Source organism: Ailuropoda melanoleuca, chromosome 14, assembly GCF_002007445.2.
Source record: "Ailuropoda melanoleuca isolate Jingjing chromosome 14, ASM200744v2, whole genome shotgun sequence".
NCBI classification, from domain to species: domain Eukaryota; kingdom Metazoa; phylum Chordata; class Mammalia; order Carnivora; family Ursidae; genus Ailuropoda; species Ailuropoda melanoleuca.
Window position 1 is genome coordinate 69,197,707 of NC_048231.1, and position 26,395 is coordinate 69,224,101.

Genomic DNA, 26,395 nt, shown 5'->3' on the forward strand with positions numbered 1-26,395 from the left:
TGTTAATCACCATACAGTACATCCCCGGATTCCGATGTAAAGTTCGATGCTTTATTAGTAGCGTATAACACCCAGTGCACCATGCAATACGTGCCCTCCTTACTACCCATCACCGGTCCATCCCAATACCCCACCCCCCTCCCCTCTGAAGTCTTCAGTTTGTTTCTCAGAGTCCATAGTCTCTCATGTTTCATTCCCCCTTCTGATTACCCCCCTTTTCTTTATCCCTTTCTTCCCCTACCGATCATCCTAGTTCTTATGTTCCATAGATGAGAGAAATCATATGATAATTGTCTTTCTCTGCTTGACTTATTTCACTTAGCATTATCTCCTCCAGTGCCGTCCATGTTGCAGCAAATGTTGAGAATTCGTTCTTTCTGATAGCTGAGTAATATTCCATTGTATATATGGACCACAGCTTCTTAATCCAGTCATCTGTTGAAGGGCATCTCGGCTCCTTCCATGATTTGGCTATTGTGGACAATGCAGCTATGAACATTGGGGTGCATATGGCCCTTCTCTTTACTACGTCTGTATCTTTGGGGTAAACACCCAGTAGTGCAATGGCTGGGTCATAGGGTAGTTCAATTTTTAACTTTTTAAGGGACCTCCACACTGTTTTCCAGAGTGGCTGTACCAACTTGCATTCCCACCAACAATGTAGGAGGGATCCCCTTTCTCCACATCCTCTCCAACAATTGTTGTTTCTTGCCTTGTCTATCTTTGCCATTCTAACTGGCGTAAGGTGGTATCTCAGTGTGGTTTTGATTTGAATTTCCCTGATGGCTAATGATTTTGAACATTTTTTCATGTGTCTGTTAGCCATTTGTATGTCTTCATTGGAAAAGTGTCTGTTCATATCTTCTGCCCATTTTATGATTTGTTTATTTGTTTCTCGTGTATTGAGTTTGAGAAGTTCTTTGTAGATCTTGGATACCAGTCCTTTATCTGTGGTGTCCTTTGCAAATATATTCTCCCATTCCGTGGGCTGTCTCTTAGTTTTTTTGACTGTTTCCTTGGCTGTGCAGAAGCTCTTTATCCTGATAAAGTCCCATAAGTTCATTTTATCTTTTATTTCTCTTGCCTTTGGAGATGTGTCGTGAAAAAGGTTGCTCTGGCCGATGTCATAGAAGTTGTTGCCTATGTTCTCCTCTAGAATTTTGATGGATTCCTGTCTCACATTGAGGTCTTTCATCCATTTGGAGTTTATTTTTGTGTATGGTGTGAGAGAGTGGTCAAGTTTCATTCTTTTGCATGTAGCTGTCCAGTTTTCCCAGCACCATTTATTGAAGAGACTGTTTTTTTTTCCACCGGATGTTTTTTCCTGCTTTATCAAAGATTAGTTGCCCATAGAGCCGAGGGTCCATTTCTGAGAATAATTCTTATACTATAGAATTCCAGAGTGGGTATTACCTTGGATGTTAGGTTTTTTTCACATGTAATTTTTCCAAAACATGATATTCTAAAGAAAAGTAGATGACACATTCTATTTTAATTATCATTCCCACTGCAGACATTAGGCACTTAATTTATGCTTCTTGAATTCTGCATAATCTCTAAAACTGCCTTGACATGAGGTTGCCCAGCAGCTTGTACTGCGGATGACAGATTTCCAGCCTTGCTTACCTCAGATATCATTCTGCTTAGAATGCGTGCACTGACGTGTCCGCCTCTGTTCTAAAATTAGTCATGTTTCAGTCTTCAAGAAAGCAATTCAGATGCATCACGGCTTATCAGGTTAACATCAAACTGTGTTAGGGAACATGAACAGTAAAGGTCAAGGTAAGCCTCAGTGCCTCCTTGGAGAACTAAATTCTAGATCGTGAGGACATTTTATTGTCCAATACTTCCTACTCTCACTTTGCAGTATGGTGTTAGTCCTTTCCTGGACTGTGATATTTCAAGATACCGATGTGTTCAGTCACGATTTTTCAAGGCAATGACTAGGCTACATAATACCTGCGTGGTAGAGTTTCTCTCATGGGATTCTTACGCTTCCAACTTTATTTTTGCTCTTGGGGAGTGATACATTTCAGGCCTGTGTGAGGTAATGCCATTCACACAACATTGCTTTGGTTTACAAACTAGACTGAACCACCAGCATCCTTTTCCATTGCCTGGCTTAGAGAAATACTTTGCTTGGCTTGTCAAAAAATTAGAATCGAGTGCTTGGAATGCTGTATAAGGACACTATTGCTTCCAACCAGGATAACCATTCTTCTAGAAAGTTGTCTTGAAATAAGTCTATCCTATCACTATGGACTCCTGCTCAAAACAAAATTTAAGAAATTGCCTAACTCAGGCACACCATTAAATTTTTTTCCTTTTTTTTTTTTGTTTCTTTAAAGCTATTTAAATTCCAATTAATGCAGTGTGATATTAGTTTCAGGTATACAGTTTAGTGCTTCAACACTTTCATACAATACCCAGTGCTCATCATAACAAGTGCCCTCTTTAATCCCCATCACCTATTTTTCCCCATCCTCCAACCCCCCTCCCTTCTGGTAACCTATCAGTTCTCTATAATTAAGGGTCTGTCTCTTGGTTTGCCTCTTTTTCCCTCCCCCATAATCTTTTGTTCCTTAAATTCTGCATATGAATGAAATCATGTGATATTTGACTTATTTTGTTCAACACAATACTCCCTAGCTCCGTCCATGTCGTTGAAAATGGCAAGATTTCATTTTTATGGCTGAGTAATATTCCATTGTGTATATATCACATCTGCTGGACATTTGGGCTCGTTCCATAATTTGGGTATTGTAGATAATGCTGCCATAAACATCAAGGTGCATGTATCCCTTCAATATTTTTGTATCTTTGGGTAAGTACTTAGTAGTGCAATTGCTGGATCATAGGGTAATTTAATTTTTAACCTCTTAAGGAACTTCCATAGTGTTTTCCAGAGTAGATACACCAGTTTGTGTTCCCACCAACAGTGAAAGAGGGTTCCCCTTTCTCCACATTCTTTCCAACATCTGTTGTTCTCTGTGTTGTTGATTTCAGCCATTCTGATAGGTGTGAGGTGATGTCTCATTGTAGTTTTGATTTGTGTTTCCCTGATGATGAGTGGTGTTGAGCATCCTTTCGTGTGTCTGTTGGCCGTCTGGATGTCCTCTTTGGTAAAATGTCTATACAAGTCTTCTGCCCAAAGCTGCATCTCATCAAACTTCAGTATTTTATTGTACGGGAAGATATTGAAACATGAAGCATTTGCTTTTAAATGTAATTCCATTTAAGTAAAATTATTTTTGATTTCAGGGTAAAAATGGTAGAGAATTCTGGTAGAAAAGGGACATTGCTGGCACAAAGAACAATTCACTTGGATGGAACTCAATAAATGGTTTTAAATATTACAGAATTTTGGCTATCCTAGGATTGTCATAAAGACTTCAGAAGAGGTGAACTTTAAGCTGAGCCTACTTTTGTAAAATATGGATTAAGGAGAAGGAAAAAGGCCATTCCAGGTACCAGTCACAAGGTACAAGGAACACCATAAACCATCTCAAGGAGGGTAGGAGGGGATGACTGATTCTTTAACGTGATTACTGGAGGATTAAGGGAGAAAGATAAACTAGGATTAAATAGTTGTGAGTTCCAAATACCAGATAAGCTGTCTAAGCTTTGCATTTAAACTTTGTATTTTAGATAGTGGGAAATACTGAACACAATGTAAATAATCTAGAAACATTGAATTCTTTTTAAAAGATTTTATTTGTCAGAGAGACTGAGAGAGAGCATGCAAAAGCAGGAAGAACAGCAAGCAGAGGGAGAAGCAGGCTCCCCACTGAGCAGGGAGCCTGATGCAGGACTCTATCCCAGGACCCTGGGATCATGACCCAAGGTGAAGGCAGACGCTTAAGCAACTGAGCCAGGTGTCCCTAGAAACATTAAATTCTAAGATGATAGTCTAAAAACCTAGTTTTGCTTCCCTTCTCTCCAGATCATCAATTGAAATAACAATTTAAAAAGAAAAAAATTGTGGCAGTTCTGGAAACAGGAGTAAGGACCAGAAGTTGACAAACTTCTAGAACATAGAAAGGGGATAGGATTATATTGCTAATTAAAAAAAAAAAATTAAGACAAAAATATGGAAAAAGAACAGTTGAAATAATTCGAAGAATTATTATAATCCAGATGAAATAATTCTGAGGATAGAAAACAAAAAAATCTATCCTTAGAATGAAAAGTATTGCATTCATCAAACTCCACTACCCATTTGCTTAAAAAAAAAAAGTTGCTTACAGATAAGATGAGATTGGAAAACATGAGTTCTTGCAAATTAAAAATCAAGGGAAAGACTTTAAATGTTGACAGAGTATTCCAGAGTAAAAGCAAAAAAAAAAAAAAGTGAAAAATATTAAAGGATCTGAAAGGATGATCTAGAAGTTAAACATAGTTTGAATCTTTAAAGGAAAAAACAAATCGGAAAGAAAGGTGTAAAGATTCAGATTAAAAGAGGCCAACCCTTTACCCGTCTTGGTGAAATTACAGGATGTCTTAGAGCTTCTGGGATGGAAAGTTAGACAATGAGAAGATTACCAACACAAGTGATCACCTGAATGGCATAAACATTGGTACATAGTGTTGGAAGCTGGGAGACCAGAGAACCAGGCTTTCAAAGCTTGGAGGAAATGGATTTTGGAACTATAATTCTGTACTCAGCCCAACTATCAATAAAGTATGAGAGCAAGTAGACATTTTCTGACCTGAAGGTTGGAAACTTTACCCCTATTGCTTCTCAAACAATTTGAAGATACAGTCTAGGAAAATAGGAGAGAAAAAGATAAATGTTAATATAACATCCAAAAACTAAGGAACTACTAGAGGAATCCAATTATAAGAAACACCAAGATGCCAGCAATAATAGTAAAGCACGTGGCCTAAATTAGTGGATTCTATGAGGAAGATCTTGCAGAAAAACAGACTCTGCTATAAATGCAGAGTTCAAATCTGAGTGTTCTTTATCATACAACAATAGTCATAGGTTTCTTCTCTCAGAAAAACTAGTTAAAATCTCTAGGAAAAACTACGTAGATACAGATAGGTCAAATACATAAATATGGTAAGATTCAACTTTAATCTTAAAACGAGGCGTGCTTTTGAAAATTGATGGCCTGTGGAAAGAGAATCCATTTGACCTTGATGGTTTTCTTAGAATATTATTCTGATTGCAAGATGTAATGAGATTATATTTCTTTCTCTATGAAAGGTGACACCTCTTGATTTTTGGAGAGAAGAAGAAATGACCTAATCCTAAGTGCCATTTACTAGACTTCAAGTTTAGAAGCAATCGACAGTCAAAACAAGGAAGCCTTAAATACAGTCATAGAACATAATGTAAATATTAAGGATAAAGGAGGCCTAATGGTAAAGCAATGCAAATTAAAAGCAGAAAAGTTCGCAAAGAGACCTAAAATGGAGAGCCGATAGGTCATGTTCCTTGGAATGAGTCAAGAAATAGGATTTTAAGAGTGTTGCTTTAAGTCGAAATGGTAACCACTGGAATAATTCAAAATATTACCAATAATTGAGAGAGACAAGAAGCAATAGAAGTGTTGAATTTTTTTCATAGTAGAAAATACTGTGTTGATAAGAATAGAATATACCTGAATTTTTAGAGCTGTAATTGTAACCCCAAGAAGAATTAAAACCAGAAGTAGTCCAAAAAGATCAAATATTTATAATGGGACTAGGGGTAAGGGAAAGTAGTAAGAGATGTTTGCTTTTAATATTAGACATTCTGTATGTCCTGAAATTCTTCTGCATATTTCACAAATTACAAATAGTCCCCTACGTTATAGGATTGAAAGGAGAGCACGGATGGACTCTTGGAAGCTTTCACATTTGCCTCTAGCCCAGGTGACATGGTTATGGAAACATAGAAAAATTGAGAGGCAATGGGAGAAGAATGGGTAGGATTTGGTTGTTTGGTAGATAATTGAACAGGATTTTTTTTTAAGAGAATGAAGCAAAGATGTATAATTTCAGACTCCTTGATGAGAGTAATCTAAACAGAAACTATGGTCAAAATGACACCAAGGATAATATACTTTTAAAACTTGCTGGTGCCTTGCTGTTCTTCATCCAGTAGTATTTCTCTAGGCTGGTCAAGAAATAAAAATGTGGGGCACCTGGGTGGCACAGCGGTTAAGCGTCTGCTTTCAGCTCAGGGCGTGATCCCGGCGTTCTGGGATCGACCCCCACATCAGGCTCCTCCGCTATGAGCCTGCTTCTTCCTCTCCCACTCCCCCTGCTTGTGTTCCCTCTCTCGCTGGCTGTCCCTATCGCTGTCGAATAAATAAATAAAATATTTTTTAAAAAAATGTGGCCATTTTAAGTGATATTTGTCATACAGTCAAATAGCTGTCATAATGTGATAACCCAAATACCTTTGTATGTAATCCTCAGAGTCAAAGACATCACCCTACAGAACCACCGTCACCATGGGGAAGAATTAGCTAAAGAGCACTTGCTTGGTCAAAACTTTCCGATCAACAAAGAATTGATGCTTCAGGTTAACAATGGATCCTGGCTCTCTCCTGTCTCGCAGTGATTTGATTTGTGCCTTGGGGGAAAGTGGCCAGGTTTTACTGCATTAGAAGCTCTCAAAGCTCCAGGGCTCCGAATATTTGAGTTTTCAGTGAGCGTCTAATCCTGCTCTGCTATCATGATCTGGGATTTTAGCAACTTCCTGGGCTTGATCCTATTGACTTTATCCTATTTACCACAAGTTTTTTAAACAGCGAAGTGGAAGCTAGGAAGAACAGCGTTCTTTCCAAACCCTTTCATAAACTTATGAACCCTGCAGGTCCTCCTCGTTCACAGCCTGACACCCTGCCTCGCTCATGGATGATCTGTTGCGATTATTTGCTGAAGGCCTTACCACTAAAATGCCACCTTTTTCCAACCACAGTAGAGCAAGGCATTTTACACAAATCTTCAGTTCTTAGAACTGAATAACTTTTCTTTAGGAATGGAAGCAATCTCGAGTTTAATAAAATTTACCAAGATCCTTGGAACAGAATCCAAAGGTTCACTGAGCTTCCATTTCCCATTTTGCAGAGACTGATAATTATGTGTAAACTCAGGAAGAAAACTTGGCTCTCATATTTGCCTGACCGATATTTAAGAGGCATCCGAAAAAGATCTTCTCCGTAAATGTACTAGTGTGGATGGAGCATCTCCCCTTGCTGGAGGGCATTGTGTTTTGCCAGGTAAAGTCAGTGTAGAAAAGCTCCGAAAGGTCAGCCAGATTGTTTTTGTTTTGGTTTGTGGTTGGTTTCTTGCCTTCCATGTTGTGAACGGCAAAGCGATAGATTTAGAAGAGGGAAGTAAATTATTTTTTTGCTTGGAGGGAGGCGGATTAGAAAAAATAAAATCTGGAGGGTTAACTATACAACCCAGAATCGCCTGATTAGGAAACCACCGTCTTAGCCAAATCAAGCAGCTCACCTTGACCGGTACTAGCCAAGCCACATTGCTTTTCTCGGTGTGAATGTGTCCTTTATATAGTATTTGCACAAGGCATGACCTCAGCGTGGATTTGCAGCTGTTTCATAACTGCTGCAAAGCTTATTGGCTCAGCTCCACAGAGCTGTGTCCAAACTTCAGGAACTCTTCTCAAGTAATGTGAATGTGGGAGGAGACCACTTGTGGAATGATTGACTCTACCCGGAGTCAAGTGTTTTGCGTGCAGAAGACGAGGCTGCTGCTCTCCAGGTTGTGTCCAAATGTAAGTGACCAGCCAGAGAAATGGTTTTTGGACCTGTTGTCCAGCCTCAGAACTCCCGCTCTGCAGAGCTTTGAACATAGGAAATAGCAACGCTAGGCTTCCTTATATCTTCCAGGCAAGAATTGCCTATGAATTTTTAAGCTGATATTTTAATTTGCTGAGAACAGGGATTCTGACTTTCATGATGTAATCTGATTAGTCAGTGCAGTTGTGAAGATGAAATGGTGGATGAATGTTCCTGGCTTTCTCTCCTAGTCCTGAATGTTCTGGAAGGATAGGGACTCTAAAGAAAGGACAAGCGAGATACTGTTACATTTACATCATAATTCATTTGACCTGAGTTGCTAACCTCTTCCTTGCTTTATCGTGAGGCAAGCTGAAGTTATTTTCAAACGGTAGCTGAGCGGTCTAGCAGTGGCACTGACCCTAGCCCAGTGCGATAACCAGAGGGAAGAATCCAGCTCTACAGGGATGTATGTGAAGGATTCAAAGTAGAAATATTTACAGGCTCTTCTCTCTGCTTATTATACACAGGGGAAGTCTTTTCTCGTGCTGATACCAGGAGGCAGAACTAGCCTGCCAGGTTAAGAGGTAACCAAATTAAATCCCACCTTCCTGTATATGGTGAAGGGTAAGTTTCTCAAGCTAGATTGTACTGGGGCACTTCGGTACCCAAAGTAAAACTCTGAATGTTTATCCTGAAAGTGCTAGGAAACCAGTGAAGACTTTTGAAAAAGAAGGGACAAAAGACAGTTCTTGGGGTGATAGGTCAGAAGCCTCGAGAAGTAAGTGTAAGGAAGCGAGGAAACCTCTCAAGAGTCTCAGAATCTAGGCATGAAGCAGTAGGTGGGCCGTGGGGTGTGAGGAGTGGCGGAAGAGGAGGCACCTATGTGTCTCCTGTTTCGTGTCTCACTGTGAAATGAAGAGATAGGGTGACCAAATCAGACAGATGGGGAGGGGGTGGGGCAAAGATTCTGAGGAGTGAAAACAGAGGGCTGGTTATGGGTCCAGTTCAAGCGGGAGAGGTGACAAGAGGTGGGGAGCCAAGTAAGGGAGAAGCTTCCTCGTTAAAGGAACTGTGCATCATCCAAGGCAATGGCGCCAGCCTAATTTCTGCTTCTGCCTCTGGTCTGCTTGTTCAGTGAGCGAGGGAGTGCGGTGATGACTGTAGACACCGCATTTTTACAAGCTGCTTCTGGAAACCTGAATGGAGATCTGATTTTTCGACTTGCACTCATGGCAACTTTCCCTCAGGGGAACCTGCCTAGTCAGCAGATGATGCCTATTTTCTGCTGATGTTTCTGTCACTACCTCTTGGGGTCAGGTACGTTTTCCCTCCCCAGAAGTATTTGGCCTCTCTGCAGAAAAATCCATGTCCTGCTAAGCCGTTCACTGCCATGTGTCCCCTCTTGTTCCTGTGTTGTGGTGAGTTGGAAAGCTCTGTGTGGCTTTGCTGTGCCTGAGGGTTCCAGACACAAAGCAGAGGACAGGTCCCCTCTACTTACAGATTCCTAAACTGACTTGAGTCATGGCTGGAAATAGGAGAGAGGGCAGGATCCCTTCTTAGGGACACTCACCAGCCTCCTACCTCAAAAAGTCCCCAACTAGTAATGTAGTCTTGTGATTTATAGCTCTGAATCATTCAAGGATCTTAGGCCTTTGATACTTGAAAATCAGACTTCTGAGGCTTACAGATTTTTCCTCGGGTTGTTCTCCATGCCATGGGCTTTAAAGTCTATTTTGAAACTCAGTACTTGAGCACTGTCTTTTTTTTTTTTTTCCCTTCTCTTAAATTCTTTAACAATCCTGTGTGGAAGAAATGGAGAGTTAAGGAGTTAGAACAGGGTGGATGTGGGAGAATGTATTTTTCTTAGATGGCTACCATACCGTAGATGGAGGGGATGGCTCCTCTCCCACATGTTTCTCTTATACTGTGATATTGACATTCTTCCCATTTATGATTCTGATGGAGTCAATATCCCTTCTTGAATCTGGGTTACCTTGACCAGTGAAGTATGACAGAAGTTATGCCTTGGGACGTCCAAGAGTAGATTCTGAAACCCCATGCTCGTCTGTCTGTTCTTTAGGGATGGTCATGCTTGGGATCCAGCTGCCATGCTGTGAGGGAGCCCAAGTCATGAGGAGAGGTGTGTGTAGTTGTTCAACTAGAGCTCCAGCTGAGGTCCCAGCCAAAAGGCAATATCGACCACCTGCTGTGAGCCTGAGGAAGCCATTAAGAGGACATGAGTGGTCAGCCATCTTTCTAATTACAGCCCCATGAGAGATCATAAGTGATAACCACCTTGTGTGTCTAGTCAGTCTGCAGAATAAAAGATAATAAAATGACTGCTATTTTAACCCACTAAGTTTTGGAGTGATTCCTTACACAGCAATAGAGAACCAACAGGGTGTTGGTGTTAACTATATTACTGCATAACAGATGATCATAAACTTAAACTCATAAACTTAAAACAATCATTTTGTTACAGCTCAAGGTTTTGCGGATCGGGCATTCTGGAAGGTCTTGGCCAGGCAATTTATCTCTGAGCCACATGTGGGTCACTATTAGCTGTGGTGGCTGGGGCCAGAGGATGCTTCTTCAGTCATGGGCCTTGAAACTTTGTGGATTCACCACCCCTCTTATCACACCTTCTCCTTCCCTCCCCCTCCCTATGATCTTTTCCCCTGGGGCCTCTCCACATGGCTTATACTTCGCATAACATGGTGATAGAGGAGAGTTGAACTTCTTACAGGGCAGCTGGCTTCCAAGAGACAAAGGCAGAAGCTGCTAGTCATTGTAAATTCTAGGCTAGGAGCTAGTTGGCATAATTTTTATGTCAATAAAATCTATTGCTCAAAATCTATTCCTCAGAGCTGCCACAGGGCCTGCCTAGATTCAAGGGGAGGAAAAATAGATCAAACCTCTGAAGGGAAAAGGGTAAACAATTATGACCTCAGTAGATAGAGCAAGAACTAGCCTTATATCTCAAAGTGTTACCTGGTGAATCTTACCCCATTTTATGAATGAAGAAGCTGAGGCTAAGAGAAGTAACTTGCCAAGTTTACTCAATTTTTAAGGACCAGCATCTGGATTCAGATTTGAACCTATTAATCCAAATTATGACCTCTTTCTACTTCTCCTTGCAAAATACAGTAACTATACAATTATACCACATTTTTTTAAAAAAAATTGAGATATAATTTTCACATAACATTGTACTAGGTTCAGGTGTACACGCAATGATTTGATATTTGTATATATTGGAAATGATCACAGTAAGTCTAGTTCATGGCTATCACCATAGTTGCAACTGGGTTNATAGTTGCATGGGTTTTTTTTTTTTTTTTTTTTTTGAAAATAACTTTTAAGGTCTACTCCTTCAACTTTCAAATGTACAATACAATATTACTATTGTCATATGTACTTTACATCCTTAGGACTTGTTTATTTTATAACTGGAACTTTGTACCTTTGGGCTCCCCTCAACCATTTTACCTACCTCCCACTGCTCTGTGTATCCCGGATTTGTGGTTGGTTGGTTTTTTTAGATTCCACATACAAGTAAGATCATATGGTATTTGTCTTTCTCTGTCTGGCTTACTTTGCTTTGCATAATGCCCTCAAGGTCTGTCCACATTGTCCCAAATGGCAATATATCTCAGTTTTTTATGGCTGAATAATATTCCACTTTGGGGGGAGAATATACCACATTTTCTTTATCTGTTCACCTGTCTGTGGACAGATTGTTTCCATGTCTTAGCCATTGTAAACAATGCTGCTATGAATATAGGGGTGCAGATAGTTAGTTAGTTAGTGTTTTCATTTTCTTCCATAAACAACCCAGAAGTAGAATCGCTGGATTATAGGGTACTTCTATTTTTCATGTTTTGAGGAAACTCCATACTGTTTTCTGGAGAGGCTGTACCAATTTATATTCTCACCATAGTAGACAAGGATTCCCTTTGCTCCACATCCTTGCCAACATTTATTTCCCGTCTTTTTGATACCAGCTATTCTAACAGGTGTGAGGTGATACCTCATGGTGGTTTTGATTTGCGTTTCCTTCATAGTTAGTGATGCTGAGCACATTTGCAGGTACCTATTGGCCATTTGTATGTCATTTTTGGAAAAATGTCTCTAGTTCCTTTCCATTTTTTTAAATCAGATTGTTTTTTGCTATTTAGTTATATGAGTTCTTTATATATATTGGATATTAACCCCTTATTAAGTACGACTTGCAAATGTTTTCTCCTATTTATGGGTTGCCTTTTCATTTTGTTGATGGTTTCCTTTGCTAAAAAAGGAGGTTTTTAGTTTGATGTAGTCCCACTTATTTTTGCTTTTGTTGCCTTTGCTTTGGCATTAGATCTGACAAATAATTGCTAGACTGACATCAAGGAGCTTAACCCCTATGTTTCCTTTGGGAGTTTTAAGGTTTTATGTCTTATGTTTAAGTCTGGAATTATGCATTTTTCTGTATGGTGTAAGGTAGGGGTTCAGTTTCATTCTAATGTGTGTAGTTGTCCAGTTTTCTCAGCACCATTTATTGAAGAGACTGTCCTTTCCCCATTGTATATTCTTGCCTCATTTGTCATAAATTAATCCTATAGGGGTCCCTGGGTGGCTCAGTTGGCTGAGTGGCCTACTACTGATTTCGGCTTGGGTCATGATCTCAGGTTTGTGGGATAGAGCCCCACATGGGGCTCTGTGCTAGGCAGGGAGTCTGCTTGAGTTTCTTTCCCTCTGCCTCTCTGACCCCCCTCATGCCCCCCACCCCTGTGCATACTCCCTAAAAGAAATAAGTGAATCTTAAAAAAAAAAAGATTTTAAAAAATCATATGTATCATATATATATGTATATATATAATATATAGGTTTATTCCTGAGCTCTCTATTCATTCCATCGATCTATGTGTCTGTTTTTGTGCCAGTGCCATACTGTTTTGATTAGTACCATTTTATAATATAGTTTGACCTCAGGAAGTGTGATGCCTCCAGCTTTGTCCTTAAGATTGCTTTGTCTATTCTGGGTCGTTCGTGATTCCATTCAAACATTAGGATTATTTGGTTTTTATTTGAAAAATGCCATTGGAGCTTAAATAGGGATTTCATCACACCTGTAGATTGCTCTGGATAGTATGAACATGTTAACAATATTACCCATGAGCATGGAATACCTACTTGTGTCTTCAGTTTCTTTCATCAGTGTTTTATAGTTTTTAGTAGAGGTCTTTCACCTCCTAGTTTAAATTTACTCCCAGGTATTTTATTCTTTGTGATGCCATTGTAAATGAGATTGCTAATTTCTCTTTCTGGTAGTTGATTAGTATATAGAAATGCAACTGGCTCTGTATATTAATTTTGTACCCTGCAATCTTACTGAATTCATTTATTAGTTCTAACAGGCTTTTCATGGAGTCTTTGGGGGTCTTCTATGTAATATCATGTCATCTGCAAATAGCAACAGTTTTACTTCTTTCTGATTTGGATGCCTTTTATTTCTGCCCCACAATTTATTCTGTATTTTCTCAATTCTAAAGTGCTATCTTCAGTAAGGAGGGTATTATCTTTGCCCCTCCACAAGCACATGGGTGTGTGTGCACATGTGTGCACACATACACACACACACTACAGGTTTATTTTTTTTTTTAATGTTAGAGAAATATTCTAAATAGCTTGATTATAGGCCTAACTGAACCAATCCTCAGGGCCAGGAAGATGGAATATTATAATTGGAAAACTCTTCTAGAATCACAAGGTTTGAAGGAATAGTTCCCAGAAGGATGGAAGACAAAAATAATAAAAATTCACTAGACATGCCATTGCTTCTTGCTTATAATGATCCCATTGCATCCTTGAAGGCTGACAGGATCCTCCTTGAAGACTGGATTTAGGGGTTTGGGGGGAGGGTATGAGAGGCTGTGTAGGAGAGCTAGTCCCAAGAATTGATTGTAGGTCTATCAGCTGACTATTAATTCATTGTGCCTTTCCATATGTTGTTGAGACTAAGATCCTCTTGTATTTCCTAAGAATTTTTATAACTTCATATAGAAATTAGATGGAAGCTAGTTGAAGGTGACCCTTTATCTTCATGTGCTATACTCTGTAGTTGGACCCTACATGTTCCTGTTCTGTAGATGTTCAGTGAATGTGAATTGAGGACATGAAGGTACTTGGCCTTATAAGCTCTTGAATAAACAAAATATAGGCTCTAATTAAACCATTTCTGATAGGAACTTAGTCTTCATGATTTCCAGTTGCTTTTTTTTTTTAATGAACTAGCTTCTTTAATTTTCTTCTTAAAAGTTTTATTTGGATGAGGTCAGAAATTGGGGAATTTCTCCTCCATTACTCACACTGCTTCCCAGCTGCTGGCCTCATGTTCCCCTGACGCGCTGCAGCGGAGACGTCAGTGAGCTACACTGGTGCCATGTACACCAGACTTGACAGAGCAGCCCCAGGCTCGGGAAAATCCACCCTCCGGGTGTCTCTGGTTGTCATTGGTGGCCAGAGTTCTAGGCAGCTCTGAAACTCTGAAGGCCACTGGTACCTGTGAGAACTGTCTCTTCAGCACCCATATACCCTGCCTCCTGGCTTCCAATTTGTATTAGTGAGCCCCTTCTCTCAGTTCGAACTTCTTACTATCAAAATCAAATAAGACTAAATGGCTTAAGTTGACCTTTGGGAGCTCTAAGGAAATCCTCTCTTGAAAGCTTCTGAGACTTCTGAAAGATTATTTGTTAATGGTACCCACAGTCTCTTCATTTCTCTTGCCACCCAGTTGAGCCCAAGATGCCTTTTGTCCTTTTTCAATTGTCCTACCCTGTCAGTTCAACAAGATGTGCTCAATTGAAACATGGAAATAAAAGAGAGGAAGGAAATGAAGGAATTCCATGAACTTGGGCTCAGACACATTTCCATAAGAGCCTTCAAATAGGCATGTCTATAGCTGGATGGTTGAATTACAACAATCTTGGCATAGTGAAAATGAAAGCAGATTTTAACTTTAGAAACAAGTACCAAAAAAAAAAAAAGTGCCTATGGTCTTCTCTCCCCTCCAGAAGATATCAAAGAAATGGGCATTGATAGCTGAGGTTTATTCGTGGGGGGGGAAGTTAATTACTATCAATAAGGGTAAGAAAATTATTTTTGTGTATTAATCATATATACTGCTAACCCCCAAGTCCTGGTATCTCTTCCTCTCTACCCGCCTCCGTCTTTTCCTTGCCCATAATTTTCAATTCCTATCCTTCCACTTCTTCCAATCCCTTAGTCCCATGGATAGTGCTTTTTTATACAGCTTCCCATCCCTTCCTGGTTGCCCTTGTCTACAGTCTTGTCCTCGATTTCCCTCCCTGCCTCCAACCGAATTAATTGCCTTCGGGGCAGCAGTCTACAGTATCTTGCCTCCACATCCTTCTGATGTCTGATGTCTCATCTCTGCTATTCCCCAACCTTAGATTCTGCATTCTTACACCCAGGTTTTAGAAGGCAGGCTGTTGTTAGTGAATAAGAATGACAACTGACACCTGGCAGGTATGTTCCTGCCCAGCTTTGCCACTTCCTGGCTGGTGATCAGGCTAAGTTATTTTTAACTACTTACCTCCTCTGACAAGGGAGATTTAAAATCACTCCTTATAAGTTTCTGAGGACTAAAATACCTACTCGATTAAAGCATAGCACTTGGCCCATTAAAAAGGATTGAATAAATGTTAGGTGTTGTATTGCTATTGTTGTGATTGTGAAAATTCCACATCTCTGTCAGTAGATGCTGCTAACACTTCTACAAATAAATGGTTTCTAACTTGGGTTTTAAGTCAAACTCTTTACAATGGCCATTCAGAGCCCTTTGCCTTCTGGTCCCTCTGTTACCTTTCTTTTTTTTTTTTTTAATTTATTTATTCGACCAGAGATAGAGACAGCCAGTGAGAGAGGGAACACAAGTAGGGGGAGTGGGAGAGGAAGAAGCAGGCTCATAGCGGAGGAGCCTGATGTGGGGCTCGATCCCATAACACCGGGATCACGCCCTGAGCCGAAGGCAGACGCTTAACCGCTGTGCCACCCAGGTGCCCCCCTCTGTTACCTTTCTGAACTCCTCTCTTCTGACTACTCCTGTACCCCATGAGGTACCCATTCATTCAAGTGTAAGTTCCATGAGGGCAGGGAATCTGGTCTATTTTGTCAATTTCTATATTTCCAGGGCTTAGAATTGTTCCTGGTACATAGTAAGTGCTCTATAAATATTTATTGAATGATTAAGCCCTGATACAAATACCATTGCTTTGGTGAAGCGTTTCCTGTTTCCCCAGGCATGGTTACTTTATTTTCTATATTTCTGTGATACTTAATACATTCTTCAATTAACATTTATCACTTTGTATTCTCATGGAAAACATATTAAGGCTCTTAAATTCAGCCAGCTGGTATAATTCAAAAGCACATTTGTATTTAATAGACTGAAACCTCACATAGCACAGGTTTGATTGAATGATTACAGAAATCATAATGCTCTGAGTGTTTTTAAATTGCATTCCCATCATGTTCTATGAATTATTCCATAAAATTAAGTCCAAGCTTGAGAAAATCCAAGGAAAAGCAAATTAGAAAATTCTAGCACACAGAGACATCTTAGGTAGTGGCATGTTCTGTCTTGACATTACAGAAGCCTGGCTATTTTACTAGCAGATACGGAGGACACTTGAAAAATTCTGCATGAACGTATCAGCATAGCTATAAATATGGCTGATAAGTAATCTACAAGGAAAAGTAATCTCAAAGTCAATCATGGATGAGCACACCTTTTAGGTTGACCTTGAAGGGGGCTTCCTGTCCTGGGAAATTCACCAATTTTAGGTAAAATGTTATTACTAAAAACCAGGAGGCATCTACATATCCTAAAATTCTCATCAGATCTAAAGAAAGAACTGATAAAATCTGCTATGCCTTGGGGTTAAAAGCAGTGAACAAAACAAGAACCAATCCCAAAGACATTTCTATGCCACCGATGCAATGTCAGGGCCAGCACACCGGCTGGCCAATTGTATATTTATTTCACTGCTACCATTTTGGATGCGGAGCATAGTTTAAGCCATTGATTGATCACCTGTCCCTGCCATTCTCTACTGGAAAATGTCCTAGAGCATACACATGGGAGAAATTACTTGTCCCAGGGCAGCGATGTGACTGCTAAGTGGAATCCCGTCTGCAATCAGAGGCGATAACAATCTAAGGAAGACCCCATCTAAAGTGGTGTGACAGCTGTGAATGCCTTTGACAGCAGCGATTATCAGCTTCAGTGAACACGTTTTCACCTGGAATGGCATTTGTGATGAGTAGGGGCTTCTGGGATGGCATCAGGATTAACATCCCTTCCTGGCTAATGATTTCCTATCTTCTCTGCTATCGTCTCTTGGATTTCTCAAATCCAAGATAATACAAAATCCCTGTTCTAGATGAACTTCACATGTTGGGGCCATAGAGAGACAATGACTTTGGTGGTGCTCACTGGCTGAGGTCTCCAGAGAAACATGATTGTGCTATAACGTAGGAACTCTGAAAATTAAAAATCTGTGTTGGTGCCCAGTTCCATCTTCCTTGAGTGGACCTGTGTGTTGAGACATCTGATGGTTTCCCTTTTTTGCTTGTTGCTCTCATGGCTCTGTGTCTGCCTTAGTAATCTTGCTCTCCAAACGTACATTTTAAATATTTTTTTTACCATGGGGGGATGGGGATCCTGGCCCCACTAGAATGGGAGGTCAGAAGAAGGGTCAGTTCATCTGGTGCCTGACAGGTGCTCATTAATGAACATATTGGCCCCTTCAGTATTGCCAGGAACTTTTTTTTAGTACAAGTACTTACTGATTTTGTTGCTGATACTACGTATGAACCTTGGTTTAATATCTCCTCCTTCCTTGAAGATCTTGGATTAGTCAGAATATGAGTGATTTTGCAGAGAATTACAGCTCTCCCTACTTGAATATTTATTTTCTTCAGAAATCATTGATGGGGTCTGATCTGAAATCCAGCCTCTTAAAAATATCTTTGAGAACACCTCACCAAATCCAGGAAACCATCCTCTGCCCTTATAGGATTCAACTTTGTCACGTTTGGCCTGAGAGACCTCTCTCTGAAACTTGTCTCCCTTGGGTAGAGCAAAACCATTCCCTCTTTGATTTGCCCCGTCAGGAAAAAATCCTCCTCAGTCTTTCTTTGCAGGCTTGTCTTGTATCACTGGGTTTCTTGAGAGTTCCATGCCAAGCCTTCTCTTTCTGAGGGTACCAAAACCCACAACTTCAATTATTGCCCATGAGATAATTTCCTCCAAATCCTGTGTATCTCCAAGTCAAACATACCAAATAAATTCAAGGACCCATATATTCCCTAAGTCAACAAATACTTAATGAACACCTGCTATGTGTGAAGCCCTGTAACTGCTCATTCTCACCACTCAGATATCCTAGAAGTACTTCTCTATGTCTAACACATTGAGAACCTTTCTTCCAGAAGGGCAATTCAATCTGTGTTTCCTAGCTTGATGAATGATACCATTATCCACTTGGTCACCCAAGCCATAAACTTGAGATTCATTTGAAATGTCTTTCTCCTTTACTACCACCTATAACCTCCATCAATGATGCTGCCCACATCCAGTTAATCAGAAAATCCTAACCGTTAGACCCTCTGAAGAGCTCAGATCTGTGTTTTCTTCTACAGCCCCTTGGCCACTGTTTGAGTTTTAGGCCTTCATCACAGACTCATTTTAGTCTTCTCTGATATATTCTCCACACCACTACCAGCATCAGATCTTTGTGATATGCAAATTTCACCATTAATATCTCTCCCTAAAGCACTTCATGGTTCTAAACCACCTTCAGAATGAAGATCAAGCTCCTTAGCTGGGCCATGGCACTGTTCCGTACGTGGTCCTTGCCCTATGTCCTGCCACTGTGTACCCTGCCCTTGGTCCGTACTAAACAAGTTGCTGTTTCCCAGAAACCTCACATCTTTTCCTACCTCTGTACCTAAGTATATCTGCTTGAGAAATCCTTTATCTTTCCACTACACTGTCGTTTCTATTCTAAATGCCACACAGCCTAATGGATGAGCATCAGAACTTTGGGGCCAAGAAAACCCAATGTCCTATACTGGACAAGTTTCTTTTCTTCTTTTTGCCTCAATTTTGTCATTAGGATTCTTTTGAGACTAAAATTAGGTATTTGTTGAATAACTGAATGAATTATGTATTCATTTAGTGCCTACTGGCTTCTAGGTTCCATTCTAGGAGCTGCAGAGATAGCAGTGAACAAGATAGTTGGAGCTCCTACCCTGAAGGATCTTATATTCTATCTTGCACATAGGCAGTGAACAAAAAAGGTTATAATTATTATTCATTAGGCTTAGGTGATATTTCCTTGGGGGAACTTTTCAGTCAGACCCACTTCCTAATTTCCTTTCTGAATTAGGTGCTCGTCTTCTTTGGGCCTACATCAGCCTATATGGTGCCATTATTACAGCCTTATGTTATATTGTAATTGCTGGTGTTTTTATCTTGCTCACTACAACCCCATGAGTTCCTTGAGAACCGAGCCTGGGACTTCTTTTCTTATTGTACCAGCTTATAATACACAAGAGTGTGCCTTACATGTTGTTTTAAAGTAACATTTACCACTAAAGAACATTTGTCATATGCCAGACACCGTGTTAACTGCCTTAAATATATTCTGTAACTTAATCTCCACAGCAACCGTATGAAACCAGTATCACTACACCTACTTTCTAGGTGAGGAAAGTGAAGAAGCCAAATCTTGAAGATGCAGAGTAACTTGCTCAGGTCTCAGCCAGTGTGTGGAGAAACAAGCAGGGGACCTCAGTGTGCCTGGCTCCAGAGCCCCAATTTTAATCATAATGCATGATGAGAGGAGCCATTTTTCCACAGGGCAGTTGTATGTATGGTCTGCATATATTTTATTTTAGGAATACCTATGTGCATCAGACAAAACCTTAATCCAGAATCAGATGTTCATAGATGCTTTAGCACCGTTATTTTTTCTATAATTGATCTATGTGACTGTCCTCACCCTGCTGAGAGGTGGGGAAACAAATGGTTTTAAACCTGCCAATTTTTAGAATTGCAGCCTCTCGCAACTTCCACCGTTTTTGAAAAGCTCCAATTCTTGGGTGACTGTTCAGTTTTTTAGATATCCTTCCCTCTCCCTAACCCTTCTGCCTAACCATACTAAGCCACTGATTTTAGTCTTTATTGTGCTGGGGCTTACCTTGCCCAATTGGGGAGGGAAGTATGGGGGAGATACTCCTTGAGGTGGTTATTTCTCAGAGTCTCAAATGGGAAAGGAGGTCAAAGTAAGTCCCTATGGCTGAGAACAAAGCCAAACTTCTCTAACATCTCCTTTTGGGTACCTGCTTTTTCTTCCTTTCATCTCCGTCCTTCACTCAATCGGATTTGGAAGGGGTAGATTCTTTCCTCCCCCTTCCTGCCTTTTCTGCACCTTCCCTGTATCCTACATCCTCCTTCACAAAGTGGAATTTGCCCTCTCCTTTTCCCTAGGGCTAAACAGGAGAATGGCTGCCAGCCTACTTGATTTATAGGGAAAGGAACGAGAACACCTCTGTTGAGTAGTTTCAAAGTATTACCCCGGATACCCCAGTGTCTCAGAGGGTAATCATAGGTCTCTGGAGCTCTCTGGGTCCCTTGATAGTAACATGGCTCACAGTAGTCTTAGAGGAAGATTTACAGGGACTCCTAGATAACCTCTTTTCACCTGACTCACTACCCCTCCCCTCAACCCAAATTCTTGGCCATAATCATCTCCTTCATGAGCAGTGTGGAAACAGTGGGAGTATTATATCCACAAAATAAGTTGATATAGCCAATGAGCTATACATTCAAATTCTGACAAATTTAGTCCCCGTGATAACACCAGTTATGTCATACATATTATTTAAATATGAGATCATGGAGAAGTAAGTGGTACTAAAGAACCCAAAATGAGAGGATGTACTCTGAAAACATTAAATACTTGATTGGTAGACTGTGCTTTTCACCTTCAGACGATCCCCAAAGAAAGGGGAAGCTTTTGTGAAAGGGAACAAATTAGTAAGGAAATGGACAACCATGGGGCCAGTAACAGAAATAGTAAGAGGAACTGTAGGTCTTCCGAGTGATGACTACACTCCCAGGCCTCTTTAGTTCAGCATGCAGAGTAGCTTTTACTTATATTTATCTGTGTAGTTTGCAAGTCTTAGGTCTGAAGTAGATCCTTACTATATGGGGGGGGGAATCTCATGTGAACTGAGATATGGATTAAAAACTCAACTTGTACACTGCAAGTCCATTGGAAAGGCAGAAAAATAAAATTATTAAGATGCCCAAAAGAAGAATACAAAATAGAAAAAAAAAGGCCCCCTTATTTAAGATTATCATTACCATCTGGGTTGTGAACTATTTGATTCTAATTCTAGAAGCTTGATGCCAGAAATAACTTATTACCAGGGAGATAGGCTGGAGAATTGTCAGGAATGACAAGATTGGTTTTCTGGGGTTTTTTTGTTTTGTTTTTTGCTTTTTAATATCTATACCACAAAATGATAAAGCTGATAAACCACACAGTGATGTGAAGGGATAAGCCGTATAGCCTTGTACTTGCTGTTACATATAGTAATGCTGTCTTTTATACCCCAGTTCTTCCCTTTTCACCCTACAAAAGGTCGGAGACCACTTTTGATAAGCAGAGAATCTTCTCTCTGGGGGAAAGCAATGGATGTATCTGGGGTCTGTCGAGAGTTTATAATCTAATCCATCGACTTTGCCTAGTACTAGCGATTCTGTTCACAGCTCTTTTCACAGTGGTCATGTTGAGAGTGTACATAAAGTACTTGATTCTTACCTTGATCTATATTTATGAGCTCACATTAAATATAGATCAGTACTGTCCAATCACATTGAAAAGCGCATGTCATTTTGATGTTCCAGTGCACCACTTCCTAGCTCTGTGACCTTGAGCAAGTTACTTAATCTCACCAGTGTACTCATTTTAAAATAGGGATGATGCTAATAGTACCAGTCTCATGGCCAATGTATTTGAAAACTACACTGCAATGATACAGAACAGCTAGAATGTTGAGAGTTTCCAAATACTAAATTGAGTGTTGACTGGTTTAATTCAAATGAAAATAAAATAAATGATCAGGAGTTATCTGTATCAAGAGGCAGTTGAAGAATTTGAATTGGGGAGTCTTAGGTAACCATGATGTTCTAAAATGGTGACTATTTTTTTAAAATAATAATTTTTTAAAAAAGCCCTTTGAGGATTCTTATCTGTAGAAAATCTCTTCATTTGCAACCTTTAATCTTCAGATTATTAAAGTCAAGTCTACATTGAGTAGAAGGAAATACAGCTTCCTGTTAGGTTTTCAGGTTTGGGGTTTCTTTTGGGAGGAGGTCGCTGCTGTTGAGAGAAAGGCGGAGGAAGCCGGAAATCTGAACCCCCTTGGTCAGATTTTCTGGAGCAGGCCACCAGATCTTTGTATATTTTTTTGCGACCAGACCGAGTTTAGGTTGAATGCTATAGGAACTTGGTATTGAAGGAGTTAAAGGGTCTTCCACACCTCTCTGCCTGAATCGTTCTTTTGTGTACACAGCTGCAGTTGGAGCACGGGTCGGAAAGGAAATGGTTAGAGGAAGAGCTGGTTTTCAGACGAGGCGAGTCTGCGAGGGGGGCTGGGGGTGGCCTGGGGTTTTACATGCCAGATGTAGGCCTGCCCCGGTGCCTGCCTGGAGCTGCTGGCATGGTCACGCCTCGGCCCTGTGCGAATTGAGGCGAGGTGATGAGTTAGCGGGTTGCTATGGTGACGGGCCCAGCCACGTGACCCGGTGCTGCTGCCGGCGCTTTGACGTCAGCAGCCGGGAGGGCGGGACGCAGGAGGGCGGGGCGGGAGCCGAGCCGGGAGAAGGGAGCCAGCGAGCAGGCGGCAGGCAGGCACGGTCTGCGCGAGGAGCAGGCGAGCGGGAAGACGAGACGCAGCCACCTTCCTCACCAGCCAGCCCGCCGCGGTTTGTTCCCTTCCTCGGGAGTGCGCCAATGCCTGGTCCGACCCAAACCCTGTCCCCAAATGGCGAGAACAACAACGACATCATCCAGGATAACGGGACCATCATTCCTTTCCGGAAGCACACAGTGCGCGGGGAGCGTTCCTACAGGTAATGGGGCTGGCACCGGGAGCGACGCCGGGCGGGGGAGCTCGGCGGGGGCGCGCGGAAATCCGGCCCGTTATATAATGGAGCGGACACTGCGCCGGGACCGGGCTGCAGACGTGCGTTCGCCAGGGCGCTTGTGATCATTTGCTGTCTGTTTCCATGTGTCATGTTGGCTATGCATTGAGGCTTCGCGAATGCAGATGGAGAGCATTTTGTGAATAGGTTTGCTGCCTGCAAGGGGTCTCCTATCTCCTTCCTTCCACACTGATAAAATGCAAGCATTTTTTCCCCCTCTCCAAAGGGAGACAGGCTGTAGCACTTCCTTTCCTCCTTTCCTTTAGATTTTAAAGGAACCATTGGATAGGCTGTGCGGAAAGGCAGGGAACAGGAGGATGGCGAGAAAAATGTTTGCGCTTGCCCTGGTGTGTGTGCAGGAAAGATGGAATCCTCTAGATTAAGCTGCAGTCTGTGATGTTAAACCGCCAGATTGATGGAGCTTTGTAAGAATTCTGCTCGCTGATTGGTGCAAGGATTGACAGCAGAGGTCACGGTGTCAGACATTCACCAAAATTTTCTCCATAGAACCCATGGTTTATTAGAAAGAGACTGGACTGCAGTGGACCTGAGGAAAACCGGGTGCCGTTATGCATTTTCTTGGAGTTTATAGCCTCCGCATGGGTGGGGAAGCCCGCCCTTCTTTAAACAGTAGGAAGGTAATTCCTGCTATTTTGCCGAGGTCTGATTTGAGGATGGGACTGATCTTGGTCATTGTATTGTGAGCTTTTTGATTAATGAGTCGGTCTGTATGGTTGGCATCATTTTTACATTAGCATATCTGGCAATATGTTCTAGTAGATAAGCTCATTAAAATTGTTTGCATTGTTTGATAAGGATAACAATGTAATGGAGAACGCAGCTAGGGTCTAATGCAGCTCAAGGCCAGACTTAGGGGAGACTGATAGCTTCCCTCATATTTCCTCTGAAGTTCTTTTGTACTGGGGTAGTTATTTTTAAATGTTACCTTGATAACCACTAACAATGCTTTTGCTTGGAGGCAGAGCACACATACCTCTAAAGCGCATCCTCTCCGCTAGTGAGCAACAGGAAATAACTTTTTTTTTTTAATGCCTTCATCTAAACACTCAGCTGGTTTTGTGGGTAGAATATTCAGTGTGTGTAAATATGACATATTTATAAAATAGGACCCAAAGTACCCAACTTCCTCTCTCTCCGAGCAAAGAAACCCTATTTGCTGACTCAAAAAGAAAAATTTATAAGCAACCTTTGCCCTGTCATCTCTGGCAGTTACATAAATACTTGGAGTTAATTTTGGCTGTGCCCATGAGGTCACCAAAATCTCATGCCTTATGGTTCCAACTAATATGTTGACATGGCATCCTTGGAGAGTCCAAGCGCTTGTTATTCTCTTAATATAAACCAAAATTGGTCCACAACGTCTGGGACTCTCCTTTTGGAGATCCTTGTGATTGGAACATTGGGTCCCTTCTCTCCCTTACTCATCCACCTTTCTCTGTGAACATTCCAAAGCCTAAAATAGAATTTAAAAACAAAAACCAAAATCCCGAGTTGCTTTTAAACCTCACTTATTTAAACTGTTCATATAGGTAATAAATTTGAAGCCCTCATTTCTTCAGTGATTTAATCTCTGCCACGTAAGTAGCAGTTGCTTTTAAGACAGAGTTCGAATTTTACCACATAGGCCAAAGGAAGTTGCCTAGTTGGGTTTTATTAGTCATATGAAAAAACTTGAAATGGCAGTGGAAAATGACTTGGTTGGAAAGATTAAATGCTACCTTTTGGTGATAAAATATTGCTTTAATGTAAAAGCTTAGTTACCTTTTCAATTCAGTCTAAGTTATTTTCATTTCCTAAATTGTTTCCATTTTGTTTTCTGAGTCCCTGTAATGTTACCTGAAATTATACGAAAAAAAACCAAAAACACAACTGAATTTAAAGAAAAGACCTGACTGGAGAAATTCTTAAGTCAGTAAGAGCATTATTGGGTTTGTATTTTATGTAATAGGATTACTGGACACCATAGTGGGAAGTGTCATAGGTTAAATGAAGAAGGAATCCTCCAAAGTTGTACTGGTTTTGTATTATACAAAGGGTGTACGCTGAGACAGATGAACCTTATGTTTTCTTTGGTCTGCTTTGCTTTCAAAGTGGATGGCCAATGTAGTTTAACTCCCACTTAGTTTTTTGGAGGGGCATAGGAGAAGGAAAAATGTGAGACATGTTTCTATCCAGGAAGTGTTCCATAATTATTTTGGCATCCTGAGGCTGGAATAATATTGCCATTTAATTGCTGAGGAAACTTGGAAGGTACTGTGAAAGCCCAAATAGAGAAATTTAACCAAAAAAATTTTGCTTTGGTGGTGGGTTCATTATAACCCTCAAAAATGACATGTGCTGAAGAGTTCAGTTTGAGTCCCATGGAGGGGTCAGCCCAGAGCCCTGGGACGATCAGAGGGAACTCTCTTCCTGACTCCTTTGCAGACTTGTAGGTAGGATTCCAGCAGGTCCTTTACCTTTGGTCTCATTTTCTATAGTTGCCCATGACATGTAAGATTATCTCATTGCATTCTTACAAAGTCATTGTGAGGTTAACTTCAAACATTTAAAACAAAGACTTTCTTAAAAGATCTATATAGATAGAAGAAGAATGCGGTTATTACCGAAAGGGGACTCTTCCAGGAGCTCCAGGCCAAAAGGTAGCACAGGTGAGGAGAGGAGAGGACACCTAGGGAACAGCACCGTTCTTTCTAGTAATGTCATGTGGCCACTCTCTCCAGCAAATGACCTTCTTGTCCTGACATTTGCACTAGATTGTTTATAGGGAAGGGTCACATATGGTTCATGACCCAGATATCTTACTCCAGGTATCTCTTTGTGTAAACTGAGCCCATTTTTTCAGCCCGGATTAGAGTGTAGTGCACTGTTATTGAGACCCATGTGAGCTTTGATTAGAAGAGCAAGTTACCTTTAGGAAATTATCCCTCCGGTAGTAATTTCAACCGAAAGGAGCCAGTGCGAAAATGGCTCAGCAGAGCTGTATGGATGTTTCTAGTGTTCATGTCCACTACTGTGTGATTGCCTTCTTGGACCCAGCTTCCTCATTGCATTTACGAGCACTAGAAATCCATATATTTTAAGAGCTGCTTAAAAAGTAAATGTGTTGTGGGCCATCTGAGGTGATAACACTGTTTAATTCACAGAGCGAGTGAGTCGGGCTCTGGCTCTCCCTGGAGAGGCTACTCCCTACAGCTCTGTTTCATGCAGATGCTAGTAGGAAATGAGATTTATTAACTGGCCCTCTGCCCACTGTATCTTTGTTTGCATACTCCAGCCTTTTAAGAATGAATGTATAAGTCCAGGGGACTATTTCCACATGGGTGTTTGAACGTACAACTACAGTAGCATA

General features: G+C 40.9%; 1 protein-coding gene across 3 annotated transcripts in view; it reads left to right on the plus strand.

Moving 5' to 3' along the window:
* Positions 1-26,395, plus strand: part of MAPRE2 (microtubule associated protein RP/EB family member 2) — a 160,075-nt gene that overhangs the window by 41,964 nt on the left and 91,716 nt on the right. Inside the window, exon 1 of one of the 3 annotated variants that reach the window (XM_002917594.4) lies at positions 22,669-22,953. The exons of the other annotated variants lie outside the window; for them this stretch is intronic. Coding sequence (XP_002917640.1) covers positions 22,835-22,953 — 119 coding nt within the window. The 5' untranslated portion in view covers positions 22,669-22,834. Of the gene's footprint in view, positions 1-22,668; positions 22,954-26,395 lie in introns of those variants that run through there. 3 annotated transcript variants of the gene reach the window in all.